Source organism: Lynx canadensis, chromosome B3 (assembly GCF_007474595.2).
Source record: "Lynx canadensis isolate LIC74 chromosome B3, mLynCan4.pri.v2, whole genome shotgun sequence".
Taxonomy (NCBI): Eukaryota; Metazoa; Chordata; class Mammalia; order Carnivora; family Felidae; genus Lynx; species Lynx canadensis.
The window spans coordinates 133,041,241-133,069,038 of NC_044308.2; the positions used below are offsets into that span (position 1 = coordinate 133,041,241).

The 27,798-nt window shown below is 48.9% G+C and overlaps 1 protein-coding gene across 6 annotated transcripts in view; it reads right to left on the reverse strand.

The window, feature by feature from the left end:
• NRDE2 (NRDE-2, necessary for RNA interference, domain containing) overlaps positions 1 to 27,798 on the reverse strand; it is a 57,285-nt gene that overhangs the window by 6,138 nt on the left and 23,349 nt on the right. For 3 of the 6 annotated variants that reach the window (XR_003969662.2, XR_003969661.2, XM_030319773.2), the window contains exons 4-13: positions 26,407 to 26,556; positions 20,145 to 20,595; positions 18,899 to 19,304; positions 16,857 to 16,990; positions 14,359 to 14,479; positions 8,910 to 9,085; positions 6,516 to 6,902; positions 4,844 to 5,772; positions 3,587 to 3,725; positions 434 to 505 (exon numbers count right to left, since the gene is read on the reverse strand). Coding sequence is in view for 3 of the 6 variants with exons in the window: in XM_030319773.2 (XP_030175633.1) it covers positions 434 to 505; positions 3,587 to 3,725; positions 4,844 to 5,772; positions 6,516 to 6,902; positions 8,910 to 9,085; positions 14,359 to 14,479; positions 16,857 to 16,990; positions 18,899 to 19,304; positions 20,145 to 20,595; positions 26,407 to 26,556 (2,965 nt within the window). In the remaining 3 variants the exon portion in view is untranslated. Of the gene's footprint in view, positions 1 to 7; positions 506 to 3,586; positions 3,726 to 4,843; positions 5,773 to 6,515; positions 6,903 to 8,909; positions 9,086 to 14,358; positions 14,480 to 16,856; positions 16,991 to 18,898; positions 19,305 to 20,144; positions 20,596 to 26,406; positions 26,557 to 27,798 lie in introns of those variants that run through there. The other 3 variants (XM_030319772.2, XR_003969663.2, XM_030319775.2) reach the window with 3 other exon arrangements.

The window sequence follows — 27,798 nt, forward strand, 5'->3', positions numbered from 1 at the left end:
GCTAGCCAGCTGCCCCCACGCCACCCCCCACAGCCTGCGCTCCCCTTTGGCCTCACTGGGCAGGACGCCCAAGTCACAGAAGTGGGGTGGAAGGGGTGAACTCCAGCAAAGCCTTCTCTTCCCAAAGTGGGGTCAGGACTAGGTGGACATCTCTGTCCGTGTGTTTGACACCTCCTGACCGGGCTTTGGGACACAGACCCCAATGCTTTCAGCATCTGGGCTGAGCTTTGGGCAAATGACGGACCCCCTTGCCCACAGCAACGCACAAGGAAAGGAAATAATCGCCCATCAGCTGAGGCTCCACGGGGGACAGCTGCACGATGAAAGGGTCTGGCATGGGCCCTGTCCACAAGGACAGGGGAGAGGGGCGGGCACCGAGGCTTGGCGGGAAGGTCCCTGGGAATGTGTGGATCTCGGGGGCTCTGGAACTTACCTTCGCCCAGGGACAATTCTGAAGTGCTTTGTAGAACACGCCTTTGCTCCTTTCTTTGTTTCCTAAGGAAACCTGAGGCAGGGGGCAAATCACAGAAATGATTACTTGAAGCAGAGAGTCTAGGGCTACAGAAACTACCCTGTACTCATCCACCTGGGGGCTCGGCTGCAGTGGGCCAGCCCGTGGGGAAGGGCTGGTACCGCCACCATGGCGTGTGTTCCGTGACCCGCAGCACCAGGACGGGACAAGCACAGAACTGTAGAGGACACGGCTGGTGGAGGAGCAGAAGGCAGGGGTGTGGTGCTCGGGTGGATCCGGGATTCCGAGGGTCCCTCCGCAGGCTTACGTACTCAGCACCAGCGCGGTGAACCAAAGAGGCTCTCGTACATGCTGGCCTCTCAATATGTTCTAACTTCTGCTAGCGGTCAATGGGAAAGAAGAAATGGCAGCGGAGGGTAAAATGCAATCCGGTGACCACCGGCTTGGGTGCCCCTGCTCCCTTTTCTGTTAGTAAGACTGACTTCATCGAGCCCACAGCACCAGCGGACCGCTTTATACACTCTAGTTTCTTTCCCAATTGTGCAGGTACGTGATCAAAACACCCGAAGAATCTTGAAAATGATGGCAATTTCGGGGTGCCTGGCTGGCTAAGTCGATGGCGTGTGCGTCTCTTGATCTTGGGGCTGTGAGTTTGAGCACCATGCTGAGAGTAGAGTTCACTTAAAATTTTTTTAAAAAAGAACGAGGGGTGCCTGGGTGGCTCAGTGGGTTAAGTGTCTGACTTCAGCTCAGGTCTTGATCTCCCACAGTTTGTGAATTCAAGTCCTACGTCAGGCTCTGCATGCTCAATACAGAGCCTGCTTGGGATTCTCTATCCCTCCCCAACTTGTGCTCCCTCGCTCTCTCCAAATAAATGGATAAACTTAAAAAAAAAAAAAAAAAATTAAAAAAAAAAAGAACTGTAATTTTATCCAAAACAACAAGGTTCCGTGGGAAAGCGCTGGTTACTGTGTAGGGAGAACAGCACATTTGGAACCGCCCCCCAAACAGGTTTTAACCTAAGTCCAAACCTCAGTGGGAAAAGTTAACTGTTTCCCCAATTCCTTTCTTCTCCTGTACTCGCCACGGCCAACAACAAACCGTAATTCTTTCCATCGTTCTCCCAAAGAAAATAAGTGAGTAAATCCACACGTGCGCACACGCACCTGGAAAGGCACAAAGACACAACCAGCCAAAGCACCAGCCCTCCTTATGGAGCCGGCTCCCTTCGGCCTCTCCCTGCACACGCGGCCTGCACCCCAGCATTCTGGCCCTATTCTGATTTTTCTCCCGGGTTATCAGAGCCCTGGGAACCGACCCGGATGCCTCAGGAGCTGTGAGAAGAAGTCCTGCTCTAACTCGGCTCTAACTCCCCCTCAGTCCAGTGCTAACCTTTCCAGAAGGAGAAAATCCCACAAGGGCCCCCATTCTTTTCTCCCAAGTCAACAAGAGTTTTTTTGTCCAAAATCCGAATCTGGCTCATGGAAGATCTTTGTAAAAAATACACCCGGTCCACCTCGCACCACCCATCTCTACCGACCAAGACGGGAGACGTTAGAACTGGCAGACGCGTGAGCCATCGCTTTTTTTTTTAATTTTTTTTCAAACTTTTTATTTATTTTTGAGACAGAGAGAGACAGAGCATGAACAGGGTAGGGGCAGAGAGAGAGGGAGACACAGAATCAGAAACAGGCTCCAGGCTCGGAGCCATCAGCCCAGAGCCTGACGCGAGGCTCGAACTCACGGACCGCGAGATCGTGACCTGGCTGAAGTCGGACGCTTAACCGACTGCGCCACCCAGGCGCCCCGAGCCATCGCTTCTTACGCTTCAAGGTCTTTCACTTGCTGACCAAGGCTCGCGCGGTAACGGCGCTGGAAATGTTAGGGAGCGTCTCCTCTCCTTCGGCTGAGTGGCTCCTGTGGCTCCACCCACGGGAGCGGAGGTGCGCCTGGAACCCGTTCTGGCCGCTGCCTTGGCTGCACCCCCGGTTAACAGGCCGCCACCACGAGTGCGCCGTGAACACCACACCAGCACCTGGACTTCTGAACGTTTCCACGTCACACACGGGCGTCAAAATACCAAATCTGAGCTCTGGGGTTTTTTAAATGTCACAAAAACACACAAACTTTTGCGGTAATTCATCTTGATGCCGACTTCCGCCCACAAGGAAGTGCCTATTTGTCCCCGGTGGGCCAGCAGGCGGCTGTCCCGGGATCACGCGTCCTCCCTGCCACTCGGGCCTTTCAGAGGTCGGGGGGAGAGGGGGGCACACCCACATGAATTCTGAGATCTGCAAAGATGGGGGGAGGCCCCGAGCTCTCCTAATCCGTAACTTACTTGCTCTTTACACCCGACTCTGTCCTTTGTCAAGTGGAAAAGTCCACAAACTTTGTCTTAAGTTACCCAGTGGAAACAGAGATAAGGAAGATCACTCCTGGCTTCTGAAAGCTACAACGTTCATTACAGATCACGTGGTTTAGTAGCCTTCAGCTCAAACACTGAAGTGGCCTAGAAGCCCAGGTTTCTAAACTGCCATGCAACGTGGCAGTAGACATGTTGTGGCAAATGAGGCCCGTTCCGAGGCCAGGTCCCGAACCAAAGGCAAAGTTGACTCACAGACGCTTGAAGCCCAGGACCCACCCAGCAGCCCCCACACGCACAGCAGCAAAATTAAAGGGCACTGCACCATGTTCAATCACCACGGTACTTTTCAGTGAGACAAAGCTTCTCTGGAGAGGTCGTTGTAAAAGCGACATTCTAGGGTGAATCTTATTACCTTTCGTGACAGAACAGAATCAGGATCTGGGAACTCTTATGAACAGATGACAAAGAACTAAGGTCTCTTTCCAATGAAAGCTCAGACCACTTCCAAGTTGCTGACTCAACAAAGTCAACTCCAAGAGATCCACAACCCGCGACCTCTTGCCCAGTCCTGAGACACCGGACGTTAGTCACCGGGGTTCCCGTGAGGATTAAGCGAGGCCATGGAGGCGTGAGGGCAAAAGCAAGCCCCTGCCAGCTTTGCCAGGAGGTGGCGACCGGACGCCTCTAACTTCTCACTTGTGACGAAGCAAAGCTCGGCATAAAAACAAAAACTCTACATATTTTCTTACCAAAAAATTCAGGTACATCCTCCACAGTAAGGGGCACTGGCTGCCGTTGTCGCTCCGCAACGCATTTTCAAACAGGGCTCTGATGCGATGTGTCAAGCCGGTCTCGGGAATTGTGGCGTGGACCTCTCTACCATCTACCCTGCAAGACACAGGATCACGTGACTCCGAGGCCACTTCTCGCACCCACGGCGCCACAGGAAGAAGAGGTACGTTAGTGACGGCAGACAGCAGCATCAGCAGGACCAGAGTGTGTCAGGGATGGTGCTGTCCCAGGTGTGGGGGCGCTAGGGGTGCAGAGTACAGACATGATGTGGCCCCTCCGAGGCCAGAGGAAGGCAGCGTCCAGGGTTGTGTGTTTTCTACACCAGAGTCTGCCTAGACGTCACCCGCAAACTCCTTGCTCTCTGTTTTCTAAAGAAAGCCTACCCTCTGATCAGCGGAATGCAAATTCTACCTTATGGGGAGGAAAGTCCTTTCCATTTAAGGAAAATAGAGTGACCAAAATCCCAACGGAAGAAATAAAAAACGAAGCGAAACACTGTTCAGAGGCAACTCTGAGTAGCCAGCTTCTACGAGGTCAGGGTGAAGCGACAGCAAAGATCTGGAAGGAACAATAATGCCGAAGCTAAGGTGTCCCCAAGACCACCGCCCGACCTTCAGACACAAACACTGTATCAAGAGGTAACAGTTAAGCCTGATACTATTACCATCTGGAACAACAACAGAGACTGGTAATTCTTTCCCGCTCCCTCTGGACTCAGCACTCACCTCAGCGGCCCCTCCGAGCAGCCCTAAGAGGCAGGCTCTCAACCGTTCCCACGTTACAAAAGGGGAGCCCGTTAGAGGTGACTGGACTTGCCCGAGGCCACACGGCTGGTAAGTGGAGGAATTGGGATCTAGATCCAGAGTCCTACTCCAGGCCCCGGGCTCTTGGTCCATGTGCTCTTAGCACAGCTCCTCGGACAGCCGAAAGCCTGGCCGTCACCGCCCACACGCCATAAGCAAGGTTCAGGATCCCAAAAAGCACGGCCTAGGGAGGCAGCCACGAAGGCCCCTAATGAAAGCTGTGGCCACTTGCAAGGCTCTTACTCCTCTTTCCACAGGTCATCCGCCATCACCCGGAAGGAACATCCACGGCGGGTGCTCCAGCACCGGCCCATACTCACTTCCGGATCCCTGGGGCCCAGCAGGGCAGTGGGGACCCGGCAGGCGTGCCCCAAAGGTCTGTGGACACACGAACAAGATGTCTGTACTCACCTGTGAACACTTTCCACCAGTCTCTTCCTCATTTTCTCGGCCTCGATCGCAAACAACCAAGGCTCCAAGAGTTTGGTAGACCTGGTGACCGCGTCGAAAAATCTTCTGGTCTCACTGGCTGTGTGGGACCTGCTCTGAATCTGCACGTATGCCCGCCAAAGCACCTGGTTGCCTGGGTACAACCTTAACGCCTCGGAGAGAGCCTGTCGCAGAGGAGCCAGGGGGTAAAGGCTGACTTTCGTGTGGAACCTGAGCAGGCTCGTGTGCATCAGCGTCACGGCCTCCAGCGCGCCGTGGGGGCCCTGGGCGCGGGCACCGTCCTCCGGGCCAGAGCCCCCTGGGGGAACAGAGCCCTTCAGTTTTGCGAGCACCTGCTCGTACACCCGCACGGCCGCGTCGATCCCTACGGTCAAGTACTGAAAGAGCATGAAGCATTTCACCAGGCTAGTCAGGCGGTCGAAGGAGTCGCTGGGAGCCGGAGCGGACACACAGCCGTCGCCCAAACAGTCCTGCAGCGCGTGTTCGTACGCCTTCCGAGCTTTCAAGATGTGAACGGCCAGCGCCTGCCCGGAGTAGGGCCCGCAGGGCCCCTGCTCCGTCAGCCTGGTCAGTACGTGAACGGCTCGCGCCGCGGCGGCCCCTCTCGGGTCCGGCAACAGCTCCGCCTCCAGCCCGGCGTAGAGGAGGCCGAGCTCACACAGCTCACGGTCCCTCAGGTCTCTGCCCCCCGCCATGCTGAGCGCCGCATCGAACACCTTCCTGGCGTCCTCGGTGTTGCCGAGCAGCCACTCCAGATGTGCGTACTGCTTCCAGAGGCAAAAATTGTTGCGGTTTTCTGGCTCCTTCAGGAGATTTTTGGCTAGTTTCTTGCAGTTCTTTCCCTGTGACTTTAGCCTCTTCTTGTTTTTAGTGTGCAGACACCAAATGACCTAGAAGTAAAAAGAAAAGGACTCCCGAGTGCCCTGGGATTTTACGGCAACCCCCCTGTACCGTCAGTGTTAGAAAGCCACACGGGTGTCGACACTTCCCGCCTTTCTCACGTGTTTGGTAAAACCTGAGGCTCCCTGAGCTGGGAAACAATTCAGGATTGTACCGAGGCCACAGGCGCCCCCACACGACTGCATCCAAACCTCTATAAACAAGGCTCGTACACCCCGAGTAGTCTCCTCCCGTGAGAGGTGGCCACCACATCTTATCAGACAGATACAACCTGGTGTGTGGACCGGCAGCTCAGGCGTCAGAACCGTGGGTGTTAAGATTCACCACTGACTGGTGACCGGCAGAGGGCAGAAGAGCTCACCCTAGACAAATTTCTAGCAAACGGATATGAGGAGCAGGGTCAAGTAGCTTATTTTATCTATTTTAATAAACCCCGAAATCCTCTAACCCCTGCTTACGCTTAGGCCTGGCTGTTCACACTAACTGCTCCTATAATCCCAGACATCTGGCAGCAGAAGTGCGAACACAAACGGCCCCAGTCACTGGCAAGCTGCACCCCCCTTCCTCCTGCCCACCCCCCCCCCCCCGCGGCCCCTCAGCAGGGGCAGCCACACACCAGGGGCCTCTGGGGTCCCCGAACAAGGAGGTGGTGTGGCCCAGTGCTCCGAGGAACACCAAGAGCCCCGTGATCATGTACAAAGCCCCCACGTGGGGTGGAGGAGGCCAGAGTTACCTTCTCGATCTCGTACCGTAACCAAGAGAAGCAGAGCTGAGACCTCTCCCGGCCTGAAAACAAAGGCATCACAAGGTGAAAGATGTTGCGGATGAACTCCTCGCCCTCTCGATTGTGACCCCGGGTCCAGCGCCGGCGGCCCAGTGGGTCTGAGCAGCCAACACAGCTGACACCGGAAAAGGAAAGGTTGAGGAAAGTCAGTGGCATTTCGTCATGAAGCCCGTCATCGAAGATGCTGTTCTCATCCATGGCCAGGTAGAGGCAGGAGGCTGGAGGGCTGAGGCCAGAAGGCACGCCCAGGAACTGCAGAAAGGCCGCAACCAGCTGAAACTGAAGATCCTGGCTGGAAAGACGGATCATAGACTGGGCAATGTCATCAAACAGCACCTGCAAGAGAGACGAGATGAAGGGGCCTGCTCGGGAGCTCGGTTTGTCTACTGTGACAAACAGGGCTTCATGACTTTCCCCACAGCTCTTTTTACGTGGATGTGCTAATGACTCGATATTATTCAAATTAAATTTTAAACGGACAAGAGCTAGGTTTCCTGAAAGATACAAAAAAGTCAGAGGCCTCACAGGGCTCCAGAGAGCTGGAGGGAACTGTTGGCAGGCTTAAGCCAAAACCTTCCAAAGGAGCCTAATGGATTCACAGAATATCTAGAATCATACTCACTTCTGAAAGCACACATATTTGCTTTTGTGGTTACTCTAAGTTAACGACAGTTAACACTATTTATTAAGATAGAAAATAATTTTATTATTTGGTGATTTCCTTGTACAAAATTGTTTTCGGAAATGAAAACTATGCCCAAAAGGAGATAAAAAGTAGCAAGGAGATAAAAAGGAAAGGCAGCAGCCATGGACCACGAGGTAAGAGCAATTAGAAGAGAGAACGCTAACTGCAAATGTCCACAGATGATTTCATGCAGTAACTTGAAAAGGTAAGGCCACAGAGACCAGCCTTTGTCTAAGGGCGCTGCTGACCTGCTTGGTCCCTGTGGTTCTCAGCAAAGAGGAAAGCAAAGCACGAGCATAATAAAACTGGACGCCCTGGGGTTCTACTCATCAGAACCGTCAGTTAATCAGAAAGCTGTTCTACTCCAGGCTCTGATTGGAGGAAAAGCTAAGGAACAAGGAACGGCTCACAGCAGCAGTTTGGTCCAGAGACGAACTTCCAGAAAATGGCTGGAATTCTGAGCCTTGAGAACGAACTTCTGGAAGGGTGACCCTGAGCGCCATAAAACCCAAACACCAAGACCCTACTCCTCCCAACACAATCAGCTTCGGCCAGAAAAGGGACTCGCCTGGCAATGGGCCATTCACCAAACATCCGAGAGTGGAGTGGAGGTTTCCCTGAAGTCAGCCCCTCCTTCCTGCCCAGAGCTCCCCACTTTCCTGATCCTAACTGCAGTCTGGCCACCCCATTCGCCACACCCCAAACATTCCAGGCACCCATGCTGACTCCTCTGCCTGGAGCAGAGCTGGCTTCAAATATTCACTCACCATCCAGGAACATTAGCCGAGCACTCGCCCCAAGAAAAGCACCGTCCACGCACTGTGACCCGGCAGCAGGCAAAAATCCCCACCCTCAAGGCAGGTAGGTTGTGAGGGTCACAGACCACAAACCAGGCCGAAGCCAACAAGCCTCGCCACTGCAAACCCCCCCCCCCCCCCCCCCCCCGGTCTGTACCTAGAACATGCTGTGAGCCACGCAGTATAGTTGGTGTCTTACGAAACTGGGTCAGTTTCAGGTCTCAAAATAGAATCTCTTCCTTTAATGTAAATCGTCAGAGCTGCTGGTCACTAGACACAGTGCAGCACAGACCAAGGCATTCGATGATAGTAAGTGAGATAACGTGAGACGTAAGTCAAGGACTCGGTAAGTCAAGACGTAAGCCAGGACTCGGTAAATGCTACTTCCCTCCCCAGCAAGACAAGAGGTACACTGATTGTCCTGACACGGCCTCTCCATCCAGGTCCTCTTGTCTTCTGGAATCAAACCTATCTGCTGTACCTCTGAGGATCCCAGAGTGATGCGGGGAAAGTGGACGCGGTTAAAGAATCTAGGACGGCGATACCACGTTTTAAAACCCTGAGTCCTCAGGCTTCTGTGTGAAAAAGTAACTGAATAACCTGGAAGACAATCTCCGGGGAAGCCTGCCCTCCTTACCTGGGGACAGGAACTACCTGGTCAAGTTCCTCCAAGCTCCCACACCACCAGTGGCCCAGGAGGTCCCCACAGACAGAAACAGGAGCAAAAGCTAACATCTCCCAAGCCAGGCGAGTGCTCAGACAGTGAGCTCAGCAAGCTTCTTTCAGGTGACCAGACCCCAGGGGAACGGGGAGAAGGCAGAGACCCCAAGGCCGGCCTCCCTCCTGGGCCGGGGGACCTGCCTGTCTCTCTGGATCCTCACAGTCTTCCTCGGTTTGCTTCTTGGTCTTATCAGGGCGCCACGGCCGCCAGTGCCTCTGGTCTCGGGACCGCTCGGTGGCAAGCCAGATCTGCCACCTGGGCAGACTCTTCTCTCTTATTTCCTGGTCCTCATCTTCTGGCTCATCGTCATCATCATCTAGACAAGAACGGGACTTTTAGCCCCCCTCACCGGCCACGGACACCCAACCGCTCTGCTACGCCAGCTGCTGTGGGGGGCCCTGGAATGCCATGATGAGTAAGACCCAGGCCCAGCCTTCTGGGACACTCAGGGACTCAGAGGCACCGAGGGACTCTGCCATCATTCATCAAATCCCCAAAACTCCCTGGAAGATTAGCCAATGAAATCAGATGATTTTTAATGCTATCACAGCAATTAAAATGGGAATACGCACATTACAGAACAGCACTGCCCAAGAGGACTTTCTGTGATAATGACATAATATGTACCCATGTGTCTAATACGGTGGCAACCAGCCATGTGACTTACTGGGCCCCTGAAATGTAGCTGATACCAGAACTAAATTTTTTATTTCATTTTAATTAAAATGGCCACATGTGGGGGCGCCTGGGTGGCTCAGTCGGTTACGTGTCTGGAACCGTCTGGCTCTTGGTTTCGGTTCAGGTCATGATCTCACGGTTCATGGGTTTGAGCCCTACATCGGGCTCTGCTGCTGACAGCGTGGAACCTGCTTGGGCTTCTCCCTTTCTCCACTCTCTCTCTCTGCCCCTTCCCTGTTCGCTCACTCTCTCTCAGAATAAATAAACTTCAAATAAAATAAAATGGTCATATGTGGCTAGTGCCTACGTATTTGGACAACACAGTTCTAGAACGCTAAAGATATTTAGTGACAGCACTGGTTCAACCTTTCTAAAGCCACCAGAATTTTCAGCCAGTGGCCTTATGACTACAACTGGTGTCCACTTCTCAAAAAAAGGTAATTCAAGATTATCCTGTACTTTCATTTTGTTTCCTAATTCTGAACATGCAGAATGGAAGAGGAGAAAAGTTCAATATTTAAAAATAAACAAACAGGATATATACATTGGTACAGCCACGCAGAAAACAGTTGGCAGTTTCTTATAAAACTAGACACGCACTTATTCAAAGACCTGGCAACTACAGTCTTTGGTGCTGATCCCAGAAAAATGAAAACCTACGTACACACTAACACCTGCACACTAACACCCACGGCAGCTTTATCCATAGTGGCCAAGCCCCGCAAACACTCCAAATGTCCCGCAGTAGTAGGTGAAACGAGCTGATCTGTCTACACCTACTATTCACAGTAAATGTGAATACACTATGGACACGTGCAACAATTCAGACGGATCTCAGGGGAATGATGCTAGGTGAAAAAAAAGTCAATCTTAAGAAGTCACACAGAACACAAATGTTGGTGAGGATGTGAAGAAACTGGAACCCTTGTGCACAGGTTGGGGAGAATAGAAGATGGTACAGCGCTCTGGAGAACAACATAGCAGTGCCTCGGAGAAGTTTTTAAAACTACCGCATGATCCAGCATTGCCACTTCTGGGCACACGTGCAGAAGAACTCTAAGCAGGTTCTCAGAGACACGTGTACTCCATGTTCACAGCTGCAAAAGGTGAAGCAACCCAAGTGTCCGTGGACAGGTGAACAGATAAGTAAAATGCGGATGCCATTCAGACTTAAAAAGGGGGTACTGAGGGCCGCCTGGGTGGCTCAGTCGGTTGAGCGTCTGACTTCAGCTCAGGTCATGATCTCACGGTTTGTGAGTTCGAGCCCCTCATCAGTCTCTGTGCTGACAGCTCTGAGCCTGGAGCCTGCTTTGAGTTCGGTGTCTCCCTCTCTCTCTGCCCCTCCCTGCTCATGTCTTCTCTCTCTCTCTCTCTCAAAAACAAACAGTAAAAAAAATTTTAATTAAAAAAAACAAAGGAGGTACTAACACATGCTACACGTTGGACAAACCTGGAAGACATTATGCTAAGTGGAATAAGCCAGTCACAACACAACAAGTACTGTCTGATCCCACTTATCTGAGGTTCCTAAAATAGTCAAATTCAGAGACAGGAAGTAGCATGGTGGCCGTCAGCCGGGTGGGGTAGGGTGGGGAGAGGAATGGGGAGTTACTGCCTAATGGGTACAGAGTGCCAGCTGGGCAAGATGAGGAGGTTGAGGAGATGGACAGAGGTGAAGACAGTTGCACAAGAGTATGCATGTAGTTAATGCCACTGAGCCATATATTTAAAAATGTTTTTTAAGTGGTAAATTTTGTGTGTATTTTACAACAGGAAATTGTTTTAAAAAGTCACACGCCCTATGATTCCACGTATCTAACGTGTAAAATAACGTGACAACATAATAACAGGGGTGGAGGGCAGATCAGTGGTCCTCTGCGGTGGTCGTGGGGGCGGACGTGGCTTTCAGGCACAGCATCAGGGAGCCCGGTGGTGATGAATCGTTCTCCGACAGCGGGGGTGGTTATAGGAAACCACGCCTGCGATTAGGCTGCACAGCGCCAAACACGCAAGCAAATGAGAGCTCGTCAAGCCATGAGATGCGCGGGTGCGCACGCGCACGCACACATGCACGCGCGTGCGCACACAGGCGACCGCCCCAGGGTCACTTCCAGGTTGTACGACTGCACAGTCGCTGGTGGGCCCTGGGGCGGGGGGAGGGGGCACAAAACCTCCCTGTGTATTTTCCAACTTCCTGTGAATCTCTATTTCAAATTAAATGAGTAACAAGAACTCCAGAGAATTTAAAGGCATGATGTGTACATTAGCATTTTAAAGTTTATTTATTTATTCTGAGAGAAAGAGTGCGAGTGGAGGATGGGGAGAGAGAGAAAGAAAGAGAATCCCAAACAGGCTCTACACTATCAGCACAGAGCCCAATGTGGGGCTTGAACTCACAAACCGTGAGATCATGACCTGAGCCCAAGTCAGATGCTCAACCAACTAAGCCACCCAGGAGCCCCTGTACATTTGCATTTTAAACTCAATATTCTATCTATGGCTCAGTCGGTTGAGCGTCCGACTTTGGCTCAGGTCATGATCTCACAGTTTGTGGGTTCGAGCCCCGCATTGGGCTCTGTGCTGACGGCTCGGAGCCTGGAGCCTGCTTGGGATTCTGCGTCTCCCTCTCTCTCTGTCCCTCCCCCACTCATGCTCTCTGTCTCTCAGAAATAAAAATGTTTAAAAAAAATTTTTTAATAAATAAAATAAACTCAATATTCTATCTAAACACTCTCCTGAGTTATCAAAGAAAGGTAAAATTTAACTATTTATCACCTTCTTCTAAAGACTTACATTTAAGGTAACCCTTTAACCACACTGAAAACCTCTCACCATTAAGAGAAATCACCTGTGAGTCACACATCAGACTTAGATACCTGAACTTATTACATTAGAAATTCAACAGATTACATGGTTTTGGAAAGACATATATAAATATGTAACAACACAGACTAACAGAAAGTGAGGGTGAGAGAGAAGAAATAAGCTGTGATGTATGAAGAAAAAACACCTCAGAATCAATGATAAATACCAACTACACTCTAAATGCCGACCTTGTCAAGATGGACAAGAAAACTTAAAAATAAAGCAAAAACAAAGAATAGTTATCACTTCATTTTTCTGGAAACAAGAAACGGTCAGCCTTTCTTCTGATCCTGTTGGTTTTCTGGAAGGATCCCACTAAATTCATTTAACTCAATAGAAGATTCTCTGTAACGGAAACGCCAACTTATGTCCGTAACTTGACATTAAAAATCAAGGTTTTACCACTTGCATTACCTTTCTGGGAAAACAAACTTCACATCTGATTATGAGTAACTATTGGGCCTTTGAGCACTTTTCAGAGAAGTAATGTTAACTTGGTCCCTGGACACTGCTATGAGAATTCTACTTTCTTCTCACAGAACATGGTAAACCTTACAACATAAATTCCATGCATTTTAAGAGTCTTGCCCATTAAAACAAAAACAAAAAAGCAGCCGAAACACAGAGAGGCATGCTGAGCTGGTAACTCAAAGAGAAGTTACCACCAGAAAGACTTCCATTTTCTGGTCCTTCATGGGTCTTGCAGACTCACTGGCTTAAGAGGGTAACACCTACAAGCATTTTGCCCTGCAGGTCATTTTTCTTCATATAGGAACCCCTGGCGAGCCTGAAGAAGGTTTCCAGTTCTCTTTGGGAGAGAACACTCCGGGAGAGTCAAAGTAGCTGAGCCAAGCGAGCGTGACCTTCCCTGATGGCGCTGCCCCCAGCAAAGCTGCCCCGGGCACCTGAAGGGCCAGAGAGGCCACCCGGCCTGGAGCACTGCACAGACACACTGACCGCGGCTAATCCAGAGTTTTCGTTCCTCAGGTGAAGACGCCGTGGCCAGAAGGGTGACGTGTGTGAGGAGGGGCCCCCTTGCACTTTCAACAAAACCAGGGTGTGAAATCCCAAGGAGCTGAGAGCTGCACTGGCCAGTACGACAGCCGCGCACATGCGGCTACGGGGCCCTTGGAAGTGGCAAGTCTGAACTGAAATGTGCTAGAAAGTGTAAGATACACACCAGACTTCAAAGAGCTTGTATGAAAAAAAAATGCAAACTATCTCAATGTTTAAATTATTAGTTACATGTTGAAATATTAAGGTTTTGACACACTGGGTTAAACAAAATATATTCCCATTAATTTCACCATTTTACCTTTTTATTATTATTTTTAGTTTTTTATGTTTATTTATTTTTTTGAGAGAGGGGGAGGGAGAGAGAAATCCCAAGCAGTCTTCGCACTGTCAGCATGGAGCCCGATGAGGGGCTCAAAGCCACGAAACCATGAGGCCATGACCTGAGACGAAAGCAAAAGTTGGACGCTTAACCGACTGAGCCACCCAGGCGCCCCACCATTTTACCTTTTCAATGTGGCTCCTAGAAAATGTAGTTATTTTTGTGGCTTGAATTATGTTTCTATTGGACAGTGGTGTCTTAGGGTGTAAATCTGGAACGTGCTTTGGGGTCACTTAGAATGAGTTACACAAATGCTAGTTAGTGTTTCACAGTATTCCTAAACAGGCAAGTGTTTGTCAAAGGATTTGTTGGTCTGTCCACTGCCAAGGAAAGAGAAAGACTGACTTAAGTACACGCTAAATGGGGCAGGGAGAGGGGGGATTTCAGGAGCAACCTTATAAAAGGAAAAATGAAAATTATTGCCCTTGGAAAGAAACTCGAACCCTCCCAAGGCCTGGGGGGTTGAGTGAAACACCCTAAGGGTGAAGGACAGTCTATTCTCCAAATGCAACCACTTGACGTATTTTTGACATTCAATGTTCTTCAGGACTAATAAACAGCTTACACATATAAAGAAATAATCATGAAGATACGAAAACACATTCCAGAAGAAAAAGGCAGAGGCATACGCATCCTGAGAGGCGCCTTACCTGGACTGATGACCACCCAGCCGCCCCGCTCCTGCTGGTGCATCCACGCTCTCCAGCCTCGGGCGCCCTTCTCGCCAACCCGGGGCTCCCCACTGTCCCAGAAGGGCTCAAAGAATTCCACCTGTTCAGGTTGAAAATATGGAGGTTAGCCTAAGTTGTACAAAACTGCTGAGTCACTGAGCAAAGTGCGTTCTGACTGGCGTAAGAGGGGCTCATGGCAGAAATCTTGCTCGCCATCAGTCTTCCTAGTAGATGTGGGATACATCCCCAAAATAGAAAAAACTAATTACGTAGTGTGGTGGGCAGCCTCCAAAATAGCCCCCCAGGACCCTGACCCCTGCCCTGTGGCTTTCACACCCCTGAGCGAGGGCTGGACCCAGTGACTTACAACGAACACAATACGGCAAAAAGTGACGAGCTACCACTTCTGAGAACCAGTGACAAAAAGACCAGCCATGGTCACCGAGAAGGGCCTCCAGCTGAGTGGGAGAGGAACGGTTTCCCAGCTCTGACCCTGCTGTAGAACAGTCTAACTGGGAACAGTGACACTGCCAGTTCCCTTAAAGCCACTGGGCCCCTGAATACCTGAAATCATGTTGCTTTCCAGACCTTCTGTGGGGAAGGGGATTGATTCAAAGTTTCAACAGGACAGCCTGGGAGCTCCTGATGGCATGACCTCTCAACTCTGTGTTCCTAACTGGCACAGTGCCCAATACATAGTAGGGACTCAATAAACGCTTGTCAGCAGAGAATGGCACATGGCAGGCATCTGGTGAAGAAAATGGCCTGCGTGTTAAAGCCAGGCCCTGGGATCACACCTCAGCTCTCATGCGTTTGGGGCATTAGGTCCGCTGTGTGTGGACCCCAGTTCAGTGCAGTAATTCCCCGTGGAAGAGAAGTGATCACAGCCACGAACAGGAGAGCAATCGTCTCATCAGCTGACAATAAGGACTTTAAAAGTGAACCAACGACTTGCTCAATGGAAGCTTTTATAAGAAACGTTTTGAAGAGGACGAGGTGGCCCACGGCCCAGGAGCCGCAGGACCGTCCAGCCTGAGCCTGGAGGAGCACCACACACACTAGGAAGAGGGCTGCGTCCCCGCACCGAGGGCCCGTCAGCCGCCTCGGGAAGGGGAGCTGGGAAGACCACCCCCCTCTCCACGGGTCTTGTTGTTACAGGAGGGATCGAAGAAAGTCACTCTAGAAAAAGAAGTGTATCTTTTTTTTTTAAGTGTGACGGTGATAACCAATTTATTCATCCCATTGAAACAGACCAGACTCTGCTTCTTTGATGTTATGCCGTGTATGGTAACGAGGTCTCTCAGTTATAAAGATATGGTACGTCACCAAAGAAAAAGCCTTATTTCAAAGTTGCCTTGCAAGTGCTTTGAGACTACATGTGCTACTAATATTTAAAATCTCCAGAGTGTGCAACGGTGGACACTCTGGGCGAGTGGCTCTTGACGCTTCACAGTCCCGGGCAGTGCCCTCCCCACAAGTCGCTGTCCTCATCACAGACAGTGAGTGTCGGCAAAGGGCGGCAATGAGGGCCATTCTGATCCTGCCCCCATAAGCACACACCCTGTGCCCCGCAGTCAGCTGAGACTCACGTCTACGGCATGGCATATTCCTAAAATAGCAAAGCACGTCTTAAAATAATGTTATCTGGCTTATCATACTGCTAATCAGTTATACTAATATTAACCAATATTCTTTAACCCAATTTTGCCTAGGAAAAAACAGATCAAAATAATGATGATAAAAATAGTCTTCAAATGCAATTCACGGACATTCCACAAGATGGAGACCTCAGCCTCTCAAGACCTCTGTTTAAGTTCACCATAAATTCAGCTATCCTACCCATCTTCCACCAGAGCCCCTTCGCAAAGCAGGAAACTGAGATTTCTTCCAAGGAAAAAGGGAAAGGAAGGCTTTCTTATACGGCTCTGTGGTAGAATGTTTTTACTGCTTCAACATCACAAATATGGGCAATGTTCATGTGTCACCTAAATGATAACAGATCCCCCATTAGGACATGTGTTGACAAACCACCACCAAGTAACAGCGTTTGCAATTCCCACGAAGATCTTAGGTGGTGGAAATGTTAACTGGGGAAATGATGTAAGACCGAATTTCAAATGCACGAAGGTAGGACAGAGTTAAGATGTGACTTCAGAAGCGTAACAATTGCTTCTCTGCCTGGTGAGGACAATGAGCACTGAAACAAAGCTCCTAAGAAAAAAGGGGGGACATAGTGAGTCTTTATATGGGGGGGGGGAATCCTTCATCTCTCCATGTTTCACCACCTTCATTATGGAATTCTCCTTGGATCACCACAATACTCTTGAGAAATAATTCTCAGCAAGACTGATACAAAGGAGGACAGGATATTTGAAAAATACCAGCACCATCTCCCAGGATCCACACTTGCCCCCAGAAGAGAGAAGAACGGGAGAGGGAGGAGAGAGGGAGGTGGGCCACGCAACCAGAACCCCCACCTGTCCTTTGGTGGGCAGGTCTTTCACACTGTCGGGTTTGAAGAAGGTGAAGTCGACCATGGCCTGGAACAGAGAGACCGCCTTCTCAGAGTGACCAGCCTGCCGCAGGAAGTGGCATTGCTGAAGAAAGAGAGCTGAAAACGGGGACAGAAGGGAGACTCCTGTTAACAGCATCAAAGGGAAAGAACACAGCTTCCAAAGCATGCATTCTGGGGCTCCTGGGTAGCTCAGTCGGTTGTCTCCGACTCTTGATTTTGGCTCAGGTCATGATCCCAGGGTCATGGGATCAGGCCCCACATCGGGCTCTGGGCTCAGCATGGAACCTGCTTGAGATATTCTCTCCTTCCCTCCCTCCCTCCCTCCCTCTCTCTCCCTCCACTTCCCTCCCTCCCTCCCTCCCTCCCTCTCTCTCTCTCTCTCTCTCTCTCTCTCTCTCATCACCCTCTGCCCTTCCCCCTGCCCCTCTTCCCCTCTCCCCCCGCCCCCTACCCTCCTTGTGCACACTCACTCACACTCTCTTTCTAAAAATAAATAAAAAATAAACAAAAATGTGCATTTCCACACCGAGAATATCTTTTCTCCAAATTTAGTTACTGTGGTAATTTCAAAGCTGTAATAACACATGTCCTTATTAAAAGGATTCACAATGGTACTGTAATCAAATGATGTACATTTATCCCAATTTTTATATGAAACCATCGTGGAATACAAATACTGACAAAAACTACATATGTTATAGGAAAAGACGGCAAAAGGTTGGTCTGAACAGTTAATCAAATATTCAAAGCTCATTATGCCACGAAAAATTCTCGGGAAAGGATGATGTAGATTGTCATCAGAAAGCAGAGATGTGTGCCGAAAGCTAGATGGCAGTAACCATCGGCAGCTTTCATCATCTCTTCAGAGTCAGCTGTAAGCAAATCAGGGTTCCATGCTCGAAGACATTGGTTTGTCTCAACTGTGGTACAATTCCATTTACTAAATACTACTAAGCTGTATGAGCATACCGCGAACGGTATCAAACATGAGACTCTATGTCAGCGTGGCAAGTGCTTATTATTTCTGGAGCAATATATTTCTATCTTTGGAAGGTAACAGAAATAGCAAGGGTTTGATCAAATAAATGCCTGCTGTGTGCCACACACTGAGCTGTCTCAGGTAATGTGCAGGTAATGTGCTCAATAACCCTCCAAAACAAGTACTATACCACTGGTGCTGAGGGAGAAACTGGCACTCAACCAGGTTCAGGAACAGGCAAGGTTACCAGGGAAGGGCAAACCCAGGGTTCGAGTCAAGAGTGATATTCTCCAGCTCCTGCTTCACATGCTGCCTTCGGTAGCTCACTACTGGACACAGTTTCTATTCTAGCCTCCTTTGGGACACACCAGAACGGTTAACAGCAAAATAAGAGCTGCTGCTAGGCAGCGGCGCCTGGGTGGCTCAGTCGGTTTAAGCGTCCGACTTCGGCTCAGGTCATGATCTCGCAGTTTGTGGGTTCAAGCCCTGTGTTGGGCTCTGGGCTGACAGCTCGGAGCCTGGCGCCTGCTTCAGATTCTGTGTCTCCCTCTCCCTCTCTCAAATAAAGATTAAAAAAAAAAAAAAAAAAAAAAAAAGAACCGCATCTACACAACGACCTCCAGTCAGCTGGGGCTTCCCCCTGAACACCACAGCCTGAGATCCTAGAACGGGGGAGATGGCCAGACAAGCACCTCCACAGAGAAGGTCACGGACAGCCAGAACATTCCAGACTTCTCTAGGTTTCCTCGGTTAACAAGCAGAAAGGCTGGAACTTCCAGGCCAGTGATACTTCTCTAACTTTACTGGCTCTAATGCCCACCCCACCACCCCCCGCCCCCGACCAAGAAGCTGGAAAGGGGAACATCTGTGGTAATCACAAGGAATTCCAATGCTTTTTTGTTTAAATCAGTTTTATCCATGTCGACACTTCTAAAGTAAAGCAAAACTAAGTGTTCATTTCTGGCGAAAGCCGAAAGAAAGGAGAGCTCCCCCCAGACAAAGGGATCTGGTCCTCGGCTTCTTACCAAACATGGCGTCCTCGGTGCCCGGCAGGGCGGGGTGCGATAAGATGCTGCCGTCCTTCACAGCAGACAAGGTGCTCAAGCACTTGCCGTACAGACCGTGAATTTTTGACACCGTAAAGGTGCTAAACTGGCTCTGGCAAAATAAAAGGTATTTCTGCCACAGGGCTGTATCGTTGGGATGCAGAAAGATCAGTTTCTGCCACTCTTTGGCCAGGGCGGAGGGCTCCCAGAACTCGGAGCAGAGCTTCAGCTTGGCGAGTTTCAGGTCCACGCTGCTCTGGTTGCTTTCGATGGCCCGCTCCAGGATGGCCAGCTTCTTCTCCAGAACGAGCCTCAGAGACCGCTTCCGCTTTTCCTGCTCTCCTTCCTCGATGGCATACAGGCCAGGGCTCTTCATGACCTCGTCCTCCAGACAAAAACATCAAGTTACAAATGCGAACGGCAGTGGGGGAGCCTCAAACGCTCACCGCCGGGACAGAGACGCTCACAGCCCTTCCGGGCCGCACCGCCCGTCACCTCTCAGAATCACTCGTTAGTCCTGCTTTCTTGATAAGCATTTATCAGGGTTTTGTTTTGTTTTTGTTTTGAGTGGAAACTCTGCTACTGGGGCACCTGTGCCACCTGATATGTTTGATCTTGCGTTTATTTCCCTGTCTACGCTCCGGCATTTCAAACTTCGATCACGTATCAATAGCCAGGGTGCAGTATCTTGGAAACTGCTTCCCAAGAGCCAACTTTACCAATAAAACAGCCAAATGTGAGGCAAAATAGGATAATGGTACACGTGGTTCAGCAACAGAGAAGTAGGACGAAGACAAAGCCATGTACTTTGGGACGGGAGCAGCACAGCTCTGACCAGGGAATGGTGTGAACACCACCTTCTCCCCTGGATTCTGCGTGTTTTGCACGCTGTCTATACCCCACGGGTACATCTCCCTGCCTGGTGAACGTCTACTCTTCTTTCCAGATTCAGGTCAGATTTCACCTTCTTCTGGAAGCCCTTTCTCACTCCCTAGTAGCAGGTCACTCCCTCATCCCACCCCCAAGTTCTGCACGGAAGCACGCGCTACCCCACACTGCATTTATTCAGTCTGACCAAGTTCAGGGCGAGGGCTCCAGTCTAATCATCCTCAAACGCCCAGTGCCAGGGTTCCTCCCAGGGGCTCGAAAACCGCGGCACAGCAAATCTGTTTTCCCCAAACTAGGACAGTCACTCCGGTAAGAGAACTGGGACGGCGACACTTACCTGAAAAGCAACAAATGCCATCCACAGCTGAATATCCCGGGGATTCTCCCGAACTCTCCTGTTAAACTCCTCCACTTTGGCCTTGAGCAGGGCATGCTCTCTGTCTGTCTGTGAGTCTGGCTGCTTTGATTCTTGCTCTGAAGGACCCTGTCCTTGTAACCACTGCGTGGTGGACTGATCGTAAATCCCCAGAGGGTTCAACCAGGTCGTAACAGGAGGAACCACATCATCCGAGCCCTTCACTGGGATAAATGAGACCGGCTCAGATGAGGGAGGTTCGGTTTTACCGCCAACGGCGACTCCGTCAATGTTCATCAGTCCCACGCTCTTCTTCGTGAAATAGCGCTCGACATGCTTGTGTGAGTGCTTCTTTTCTGTGGCAGCCCCCTCCCAGGATATGCACTGCTTCTTGGGGTTAATGCCAAGGCAGGAGTCTCCTTTCCTCTTGTATCTTATATTTGCAAAAGAAAAGAAGACACCGAAGGCGTTATGTGCACGGCCTCTGCACAGGCGAAGGCTCAGCTCAGCAGACCTCAGCTCTCGTTAGACAAGTTAACTGCATGTATTCAAATTCACCTCACCTTCAAACTGTTTCTATTTAGAGAAATATGAGAATTAGCAATTAACTTTTTCTGTGTTTGACTTATTCCCCTAAACACTTCAATTCTTTGTTAACATCTCATGAATTTAAGATCATGCCCGTCCTCCAGATTCTAGTAATTTCTATTTTCCTGGAGCTTGTAAAGTACTGCCCCACACGTTTTGTCATCAATCATCACAATCATACATACCCAGGCAAGGGAGAAATCCTCATCCCCTTTTACACTACTGCTAAGGACACTGAAACCCTGGGTGATAATGTGTCATCTGTCTCCTAGACCAGTCCCTTTTCTTCAACGTGGTCCTGCATCTCCACTTAAGAAGAAAATGGAGAGGGCTAAAATTGTAGTTTTAGTCCTGAAACAAAAGTATGTTGGACAAAATTACATTTGGCTAGTTTCTACTCTAGGGGAAAAGAGTCTGCGTTCTAAAATGCTTTTATGGGACATGTAGGTGTCCCCAGAATTACAAACACAGGACCACCGAGTATCTGCACAAAAGCTAAGGGAAAGTGTGCACTTTTCTGTACGCATGTTATACAAACAGTCAAGTAAAAAATGGGCAAAAGATCTGGAAGGAATTCACCAAAGAGGACATGAATGGCCAATAAGCACACGCAGAACTGCTCAACACCATTAGTCATGACGGAAACGCAAGTTAAAACTACGAGATACACAGCATACCCACCAGAACTGCTAAAATTAAACACTGACTCTCATGTGCTGTTAGTGAGAATGTGAGTTGGTACAATCACTTCGGGGAAAGGTCTGTAAACTAAACTTAGACTTACCAACTGTGACCCAGCGATTCTATTTTAGGTATTCACCCAAGAAAAAGGAAACTGCATTTCTACACAAAGACTTGTGCTCAAATATTCTCAGTAGCTCTATTCATAACAGCCAAATACTGCAGAGTCCAGACGCTCAGCAATGAAAGAACAGATAAACAACGGTATGGCCACACAATAGAAGACGACCGGCAGCGAAAAGCAACGAAGTACCGATAAATGCCACAATGTGGCTGAATCTCCAAAACATCACACTGAGTGAAAGGAGCCAGACACGAAAGGGTGCAGACTCCATGATTTCATTTAGACGGAATTCCAGAACAGGCAACGCTAGTTAATGATGGGGAAAAAATCAGAACAGCAACTGCCCCTGGGGAGATGGGGAGTGGACGGAATGGAAAAGAGCGTGAGGAGACGTTGCGGGGTCACGTTAATGTTCTATATTTTCATAGGGGGCTGGATTATACAGGTGTATCATGAAGATTTGTGTGTTACACTGTATGCAAATTTTAAGTCAAAAGAAAAAAATGAAACAAATCTTGAATGCTAGTTAATGACATGCATTCTGAAGCATGGAGGGGGCAGCATACTGATGCTGGCATCAAATAAACAAGGTGGGTTAGAGGACAGACGAACAGATAAATATGGGATCAGGCGAGGGCAGCAAGATGTTAATGGCAGAACGCAGAGGGTGGGAATACGAGCTTCTTTCAACTGGTGCTGTATTTTTTTTTTTTTTTTTTAATTTTCGTTAACCTAATGCTGTGGGGAGCAGCATGAGGAGGAGAGAGCTGCCGCTGTCTACTGTCCTCTTCCAGAAAGCTCTGTCTCCACCATCTCCTGGTCGAGGCCCAGCAGCTCCTTTGCCTCCCCATAGTCAACAGGTGCCTGAGAAGCCTCCCTCACCGCTCACACACGCCCGTTCTCTTTATCGCCTCCCCTGGCCCCTCCTAGGTTACTTCCTGACGGTCTCTCCCCAGCCTAGTCCATAGAGTGGTCAAAACAATTTTAAGGTCTCCCCTTCATGACTGTTTTGTTTTCACTAAAAATGAACGGTATTACGACATTCACATAATCTCTTAAAAAATGTTTACAGAGTTTTCTGATGTTAAAGTGCATTTTGTAAAACCGATTTTAAGAGCTGCACTTTATAACAGATGAAAATGATAAAGGAGAAAAAAAAGAATCTTACTGATATATATCAAGTGCCTACTTTCAGATATGTGAAAATAGTTTTAAAAATAGTTGATGTTAGGGGCGCCTGGGAGGCTCCGTCGGTTAAGCGTCCGACTTCGGCTCAGGTCATGATCTCACAGTTCGTGGGTTCGAGTCCCGCGTCAGGCTCTGTGCTGACAGCTCAGAGCCTGGAGCCTGCTTCTGATTCTGTGTCTCCCTCTCTCTCTGCCCCTCCCCTGCTCACATTCTGTCTCTGTCAATCAAAAACAAAATAAATGTAAAAATAATAATAATAATATATAAAAAAAATAGTTGATATTAGGGGCATCTGGGAGGCTCAGTCGGTTAAGCGTCCGACTTCGGCTCAGGTCATCATCTCAAGGCTCGTGGGTTCGAGGCCCGTGTAGGGCTCTGTGCTGACAGCTCAGAGCCTGGAGCCTGCTTCGGATTCTGTGTCTTCTTCTCTCTCTGCCCCTCCCCTGCTCATGCGCTGTCTCTCAAAAATAAATAAATGTTAAAAAGAGTTGATATTATGGCTTCAGGCTTTCCTCCCTACTTTAAGCACTTTGCCACACCATTAGTTTTAGCAAATATCATTTTTATTGTAAAGCTTTAAATTGGCCCACTGGAGGGGTAAGCCCTCATTTAAGTTAACGTCCGTCTATTTGGGTTTTATCTAATTTATCACTTGTCATAGAATCTTAATTGGGCAAAACCTAGGATGTAATTTAATGCAATATTCCTCCAAAGGAAGGCATGTTTCCTGTAAAATCCTTATCAAATAGTCAGCTGGTCTTACCTGAATAATTCCAGAAGGAATTATTGGAGATTCAGTGAAGGATATCAATGGACATTTAATTTAAATGAATTCAGCTATAAGGAAAAGGGAGGGATGGGAAGGGAAGAGAAGGGAAGAAAGAAAAGAAAAAGGGACAGGGTATGGGAAAAGAATATATTTAAATCAAGCATATAATTCTGCCCTGAATCCACTGAGTGGCTCTGAGTCCCAGAGTGAGCTGTGCAATAATAAATTTGCCTTTCTTTCAGTGACTTCAATTCACACATGGCTCTCATGGTGGCAGTCACCTGGGTCCACATTCCAACCCCATCATTTACTAACAAGATGACCCTGACCAAGCTATTTCAAACAAAAACCAAAAACCTGTCTGTGCCTCAGTTTCCTCATCTGTGAAACGGAAATAATGGTACCCATGTCATAGAACACAGGGACGATCAAAAAAGTTTATAAATTTGAAGTCCTTAGCCATATAATAAGGACTAGATAAGTTTAAGTTATTATTATTTTATAAGACTTGGCTCTTAAACATAAGCCAACTATTTCATCTGGTATACAGCCAAAGAAACAATCCATTCCAAAAATGGATTAAAACTGAGCTGAACTTCACTGACAGCCAGGATGTTAGTCCTAAGGCATTTTCCGAAGGTAATTCTGACTCTTATACACAAACCCTAGGTCCCGTTCACTACAATACTCTAACACACACCAGGTCACTGCTGGGATGCTCCCACGATGAGAACATTTGCTCTGATACTGAGCCCAGTCTTTCTGGAACTTCCACTCATTGGTCCTGGCTCTGCCTTCCCAAGTCACACAGAACGTTGCCAACCCACCTTCCAAAGACGGTCCAGCAAAGCTTAAAAGACAGTGACCATGCTGCTGTCACAAGCCAAATACCCACAAGCCCTCATCTGGTCCTCACAGGACAGTGCTAGCCAAGTCCTCTCAATGCTCCTGAGTTGTCACTGCCCCTAAGTGTGAAAATTCACAGCCTGACAAAACACCCCCTGTTCTCTGACCAACTCACAATGCTGTGGGATCAATACCTTCCGAGATGTGGACATTTAACAGCTGTACAGCCATTAATCCGGTCAAGACTTACCTCTCCTAAACTTTAGGAATTAACTGGAAAATAACACCAACGCCCAAGCCCTTCCCATAGTATCTTTGCAATTCAAATGAATAAACTGGTCTCATTACTCTCTTCCTAAGGTCTGGGCCATTCATTAGCACAGATTTAAGAGCCACTCACTGTGAATACTTTTCCCTTTTCATCTATTAATAAATAATGCCTCTTTATTTTTGCAAACCGATTTCTAATTCATATCCATTATTTCTGATATCTGAGTGCAAGACCCAGCAGGAGTTAACAAATGAAGAAACAGAGGCTCAGACAGGGTAAGGGATTCACCTGGGATTCCATTATTAGTCAACGGCAAAGCCCATTTCCCAATCTAGAACACAGGCTACCAGACAACCAGGCCCATCTTTACTTGGGGACAGCAAAAGAACATTACTGGTTCGAGGAACACAGGTTCCCAAAAAAGCTGCTTCCAGGCAGTATGATCTCCGGAGGCTACGTAACCTGTCTGAGGTTGCTTTCCTCGTTCGGAAAAGAAGAGTGCGGCCCTCCTCACACAGCAGCTGGAGGGTCAGACAGGCTAACGGGAGTGAAAGAGCAGGCTGGGCCGGTGCGCGCTGGCCTCCCCATCTTTGGCTGGGTCCTCCCACGTCTGTGGCGTGGAAAATCTAACGAGACTTTGAGGAGCAGGAAAATAACTCAAAAATATATGCATACACTTGAACAGTCATGCCTCTCAGACGTGACAGTACGCAGCTATAAACACGCACTAAAATCTTATGGATATAAACACATCGTAAAGGAAATCTTTGTTGGAATCACTTATGTGGTGAGGAGTAACGTCATGATGAATGGCAACCATGAAAATTGGGAGGTGCAGCAAAGTAATGGAAACTGACATTTAGTTTAAAAAGTAATCAGCTTATAAAGAACGATAATGGTCTCCCCTTGGCTTTATATTCCAATATTCTCTACCTTCAATTTTCATTACCTGTAAGCTGTTTGGGAACAGAGATTGGGTGTCACTGTTCTTTGTGTCCCGACAGTGTCCTATAACTACTAAGTGTCTAAGGGATTTAAGAAGCATTTAAATATTTTTGATTGGCAGGCTAGAAAAGTTTAATGAACTAATTACTGAAGCAAACACCATCACCCATTTTTTATCTGGTGATGTACACTAGAAACATTTTGAAAAAGTCGTTACTATTTAATGTCTTTTTTTTTAAATGGCTTACGTGGGGGAGAGATAAATAAAAGTCTTCATAACTTTTAAAAACGGCATATAGATCAGGGGCACCTGGGTGGCTCAATGAGTTCAGAGTCCAACTTCAGCTCAGGTCACGATCTCATGGTTTGTGGGTCCGAGCCCCGCGTCGGGCTCTGTGCTGACAGCTCAGAGCCTGGAGCCTGCTTCGGATTGTGTCTCCCTCTCTCTCTGCCCCTCCCCTGCTCACCCTCTGTCTCTCGCTCTCTCAAAAACAAACACTTTAAAAAAAAAAATGGCATACAGATCAGACCAAATGGTTTCTGGACAGTTTGTCACAATTACTTCAAGGTATTTTTAGAGTAACTCGTTCAACAAATATTTACTAAAAACCTATTACAAAGGAGACCTGGATCCTGACCTCAAGGTTTAAGCTTTCATTTCAGAATGTGAGAGATAAGACACATATGTCAATACCTCGGCAATGGGGGCCACCCCCCGGAATCTAGAAGGGATGGGAGCAGACAGAGACGATGCAGAGAGGGCTCAAGGGGGGCGGGGGGAGACAAGTTACTTCCCACCAGTGAAAATCAGCAAAGACACCATGACGGATACCTTGCTATATCTCCTCGGTAGAGAGACTTATACTCCCAGTTTGCAGGATCCGGTTTCTTATCTGTTCTGAAGGTTTCCCCTGTGAGAGCCTGAACGTCCTCAAGCCAGACGCAGCGGTGCCCAGTATCAGCGACGGCGTTCCCTTCTCGGCTGTGGGGCAGAGGAAGGTGAAGCACAAAAGGGACATCTAGTTACACGGCCCACCTTTTCAGAAGTACGGAAGGTAAACATTTCAAACGCCGCACGGCATCAAAGTGCTTAAATGCATAAACTGAAAGGCGCATGTGTCACAAAGATGGAAAAAACTTTAAAATATAAAGCAAAAACTGTCAACGCTAAGTAGCATCTTACCAAGAAGTCAGCCTACCTCAGAAATTAACCTGATATAGCTGTTCAGGTATTCCATTAAATGACTGTAACTAGAATTTCAAGCGTATGTGGTAAACAAGCGGGCTGCCCTTGCTTAGCCTAACTCATCCAAAAGCGCTCCGGTTATTCCAGCCGAATCTTGGCAACAACAGCAAAGCTGCAGCTCTGAATGGGTCAGCCTCAGACATCACTGAGGCTCGGGCTGAGTCTTGTCTGGACAGCTGGGCTCTGTGGACGGTGCCTCGGCCTTGTGTGCTGACCCCCCTTGCAAAAGGGCAGAGAGAGTCCACTGTGAGACGAGACCCTTCGGTACCCCCAGAACCAACTAGAGAGTGGGCAGACTTCCTGCCAAGATGCGCATGGAATCACTTCCCAAGAGTCAAATGAGAGCGAGGGCAAGTCTTTCTGGCATCTAACATCCTCCCTGCTCTGAAGATCAGCTCATAATGCTGCTGACACACAAGAGGCTGCCAGGACAGAGTCACAACAGCATTACCTTTGCTCTCTTTGCTGTCTGGCTCTGCCCAGAGAGAAATAACGACTCTAAAGGCTTCTAAATCATTCTTGGCTGGGAATACAAAGGAATGGCATTTCAGGGACACAGAGTAGGTTTCAATCAGTATTTCCTGAATGACAGCATCTTGGGTCACAACACACAGCGATTTTTAACATAGTCCCCTCTGGAACACCTGGAGGGTTTTCTGTTGACAAACACCGGAAGGGGCAGCAAAGGGAAGGAATGAGGTGGATGCATTCCAGAAAGAAATGGAAAGCCTGGGGGGGGGGGGGGGGGGTGCAGACCACTCCCGGGGAGGAGACAAGGTCTGATCCGTCCCCTACCAGGTACTGAGGTCAAGAAGCAGGACGAGGTCTGGGCTATGAGCAGGGAAGGGTCTGCCTCACCTGAAGATGAAGAGGTCACCCTAGGAAACAAAGGTCCAGGCGAAGCTGTCGCCTTGGGGGAAGTGGCCCCTTGATCACCCTGAAATAGAGTCCCGTGGGGTATACTATACCCCTGAGAAC